Below are 3,955 nucleotides of genomic sequence, written 5' to 3' on the forward strand. Positions count from 1 at the left end.
TTATTGGGAACTGTTTGGTGTATTTTCTTATTTTTCTTATTTGGAACTGTTGTACTTTCTTTTATATCTGTGAATGATTCTTTCACATTATTCCCAAAAGAAAGAAAAGAAAAAAAGCAGTGGTCGATATTTACTGAATTTAGGCTTCTAATATCTTATCTACCATGATACTAACAATCACAATTCCCATTAAAAGAACATCATAGCAGCCATGTTGTGAACGAAGAAAGACCACATTGGAGAGACAGGCACTGTTGGACTACAATGAAGACCCAGTAACCTCCCAAGTCCCAACTAGTGGTTTGAGCAGAATATTAGACCTAATAAAATAAGAGAAAAACTAAACAAAAATTCAGCAGTAATTTCTAAGAGAGAAGTCTGCACAGTAATTTGAATCATTTTGTACAATCGTGTGCGTCTTCATTGCAAAATTGCAACTGACGTAATGTGATGTTTAAGAAAGAAAGTTACTCAAGAACAAAGAAAAGCTGAGGTCTAGAATCCATTTCATTGATATACACACACACACACACTGTACAACCACAAGGGAGATTGAGTTGGGAACTCACAATCAGCTGAAAATGGATGAAACCATATGCAATGGTAATGCAAAGAAATGAATGGCAAGTCGGTAACTGCGGTCAGTGCTTTAAGCTTGATATATACTATCTGAGTACTCATGACTCATGAGTACTCAGATAGTATATCATGACGACATGAATCAGAACTGCTGGAAGTGATGTACCGATAATTGATGGATGCAACTAGACTCTTAGAAAAGCGGTCAAGGAACTTTGGCATTGGTGGAATTCCAGCATCTATAACTCCCTCCAGAAGTTGAACAACCTGCCCCATAGTTGGCCTACCCTTCTCGTCGTCTTGAATGCACCAACAAGCGACTTTGCATGCTCTACTCAGTTGGTCTTTGTCAGCATTACCTTCTAACCTGTAATCCAACAAGGCATCAACATCTTCTTCTTTATTCAACACATTGGCAACACGGGTTGGGAAGTAATTTTCTAAAGCATCATCTAATACATCTCTGTTTCTCCTTCCCGAGATCAGTTCAAATAACAGCATTCCATAGCTAAAGGTATCAGCTTTCGATGTTATAGCTTCTCCTGAAATCCACTCTGGAGCAATATAGCCTCTGGTTCCTTTCATGGTTGTTATTATCCGGCTAATGTCTCTGTCTATGAGCTTTGCTAGACCAAAATCTGCTACTTTTGGGACATATTCTGCATCCAAGAGAATGTTTTCAGGTTTGATATCGCAGTGTATTATGCATTCTCTACATTCCTCATGAAGGTAAGCCAATCCTCTAGCAGTCCCAATTGCAATTTGGTACCTAGCTTTCCAATCTAAGACAATGGAACTGTTTTTAAATAGAACAGATTCTAGAGACCCATTTGGCATGTATTCATAAACCAAGAATCTTTTTGAGTCTTCTGCACAAAATCCACAGAGACGAATAAGATTAATGTGTTGGACTTTTCCAATAGTTCTCACTTCTGTAAGGAATTGCTTATCCTCTTGCTTGGGACAGTTGAGTCTCTTCACCGCAATGGCAATTGATCCCTGCAATGTCCCTTTGAAAACAGAACCAAAGCCTCCTTCCCCAAGTTTCTCCGAAAAGTTGTTTGTTGCCTTTCTTAAAGCCCTACACCTGAACATCACCAAGGAACCATCAAGTGTATCTAACTTTTCCCCAAAACATCGATGCTTCACAAATAGTACCACAACAATGGTAATAACAATAAATAAACCTCCAAGTACTCCGATGATGATCCAAAGAGTCCTGTTCTCTTTCTTCCCCTCTATTCTCTCAGAAGCTGAAATTTTCAGATGCAAGTCCTTGCCTTCCTTCTCGTCTGGTGTAAATTGTTTGACGTTGAATAGATCCCCTCCCCAAACAAGACACCTATTATCATAAGCAAAAGCTGTACATGAGCAATTTCTTAAGCACGCTAATCTGCAATCATCACTGTTATCAACTGCTAAAGTCTCTGGATTCACAGGAAGGCGGACATCAGATACCACCTTAAAAGTATCATCTACTCCAGCAATGCATTTTAAAGGTGCTTTCCTGACACACCCATCTGTGTGATCCCCTAATCCCCACTCTTTTGGGACTTTAGGTTCATATCCCTCCATACAAACACACAGACTAGCGTTTTGCTGGCAGATGCTAGAAGCACCACAAAATCCATAAACCTCACAGAATTGGGTTGGCCTCAACCAAAATGAATTCCACTGGGTGAAGCCCTTCCCCCACATATAGACCTTGAACTGCCCAGTGAAGTCAATCATGTACCTAATATAAGTGTCAGGGTCCGCAGAATCATAAGAAAAATAGCTCCCCTTGTCATCTGGAACAAAAGTAACATTTGTTATATGATCGTTCCGCTCTATTTCAGGGACTTGGGCAAAAGATTTGCCATTCCAAGGCCCACTGTTCCAATACTGTTGAGAGCCATTATAGAGCAACCAAAAACTTGTCCCATTTGGTTCAATCTCAAGGGAAAAAATTCCAGGGGCTGGGTCTTGTGGGTTTTTCCAGGGAGTGAGAGCTAGTTTCTGATTGGTAAGCTTGTTGTAACCAAGCCTGGCACCACCTGGGAGCCAAGTATCAGTTGGGTGATCAAAACTCTGCCATATTACACCAGATGCATCTTGAATAACAAAGTTGCCATTGTCAAGAAGCCTTGCTGTATATGTGGCGGATTTGGACACTGAAGACATAGAATTCTGGGTTGACCAAATTGAAGATTTGGACTGGTCCAGCAAGGTAAAGTTTCCATTTTCAAGGAATCTAAACTCTGAAGAAACTGGATCAGAAACAGGGTGGTTTCTATTAGCCACCCAGACAACTGTATGATCGGGCAGATTTGCGTACCAAATGCCTATGTAGTAATTGTTAGAGTTACCTCGAGTGAAGAAACCCAGTTCAAATTTGCCTGCCGGAGAGGTTAATGTCTGGTTGCCGGAAAGTGACCGGCCTGGGATGAGCTTGTCAGACGCCGTTGAGAGATGAGCTCCGAAGCTGATGATGATGAAACAACATAACACAACAAGCACACACTCCGAACCAAAATGAATCATTCTTCTTCTTCTTCTTCTTCTACTTCTCCCTGCCTCTCTCTGTTTTGTGGTTCGTTTAGAATTAGATCTCTCTTTCACTAGACACAAATTCTCAATGTCTGCCACCTTTCTCTTTACGCTTTATTATACATGCTACCACCTAGCTTCTTAGCTCATAAATTAATATTCATGTATCAAATCCAAAAGAAGGAGAAGAAGAAGAAAGACCTGAAATAGCGCACGTGCTGTGTACTCCTTTGTGGTCAACCAATGTTCAAAGCCAGCCAACGTCTAGTTACCTACTCTCACACGTGACACAGCACTATGCCATGCTTAGTTGTGACTGTAAAAAAGCTTCCAGTTTCCTATTTCACCGATCGGAAACAGGATTGCTCGCTTGTTTCTCACATTTAAACCGGAAAAATTAAAGGCCGCCGGTGATTTGTACTGTTGTATGAATTTTATGGTTTGGATGTAGTTAATGTCAACTAGATCCTAGATTATGTGAGGATCCATGTCATTTTAATGAACATATGTATGATTACGTTCAATAGCTAGCTTCTTCCATGGTTTGGTCAACCCGCAGAATGATATAATTGAAATTATTGTGTCAAACATCAGCCGTAGTCCGTATTCTCAATTTCAAAATATAGATCAATGATTTGATGTTATTTTATGGATAAAAGAGTTTTAGTTGTCACCATTAATCTAATTTTTCTGCAAACTTTATGAGTTTCACAAAAAATTTGCATTGCCTGAAAGCTACAGCCACTTAACCCTTTAAACCAACCTTTGTACAAGTAAAAAGGACGACTTATTATTTAAGCAACCAAATTAGCAAGAAACACATTGGGTAAACGAGTATATTCATCTC

The 3,955-nt window shown here is 39.8% G+C and overlaps 1 protein-coding gene across 1 annotated transcript; it reads right to left on the bottom strand.

Moving 5' to 3' along the window:
- Window positions 1-345: 345 nt before the first annotated feature.
- On the bottom strand, window positions 346-3,209 carry LOC112184313 (G-type lectin S-receptor-like serine/threonine-protein kinase At2g19130). Its single transcript, XM_040513917.1, has 2 exons — window positions 2,928-3,209; window positions 346-2,828 (listed from the first exon to the last, which is right to left on the bottom strand). The coding sequence occupies exons 1-2, from the start codon at window positions 3,100-3,102 to the stop codon at window positions 685-687; spliced, it is 2,319 nt and encodes a 772-aa protein (XP_040369851.1). The 5' UTR covers window positions 3,103-3,209; the 3' UTR covers window positions 346-684.
- Window positions 3,210-3,955: the final 746 nt, after the last annotated feature.

Source organism: Rosa chinensis, chromosome 2 (genome assembly GCF_002994745.2).
Source record: "Rosa chinensis cultivar Old Blush chromosome 2, RchiOBHm-V2, whole genome shotgun sequence".
Classification (NCBI taxonomy): Eukaryota; Viridiplantae; Streptophyta; class Magnoliopsida; order Rosales; family Rosaceae; genus Rosa; species Rosa chinensis.

Bases quoted from the DNA above. Each gene is read 5' to 3' on its own strand.
- LOC112184313 (XM_040513917.1), bottom strand. From the start codon at position 3,102: ATGATTCATTTTGGTTCGGAGTGTGTGCTTGTTGTGTTATGTTGTTTC. The intron at 2,829-2,927 runs GTAACTCTAACA...TTTCTGATCCAG, and splicing joins ACTGGGTTTCTTCACTCGAG to TTTCTTCAGAGTTTAGATTC.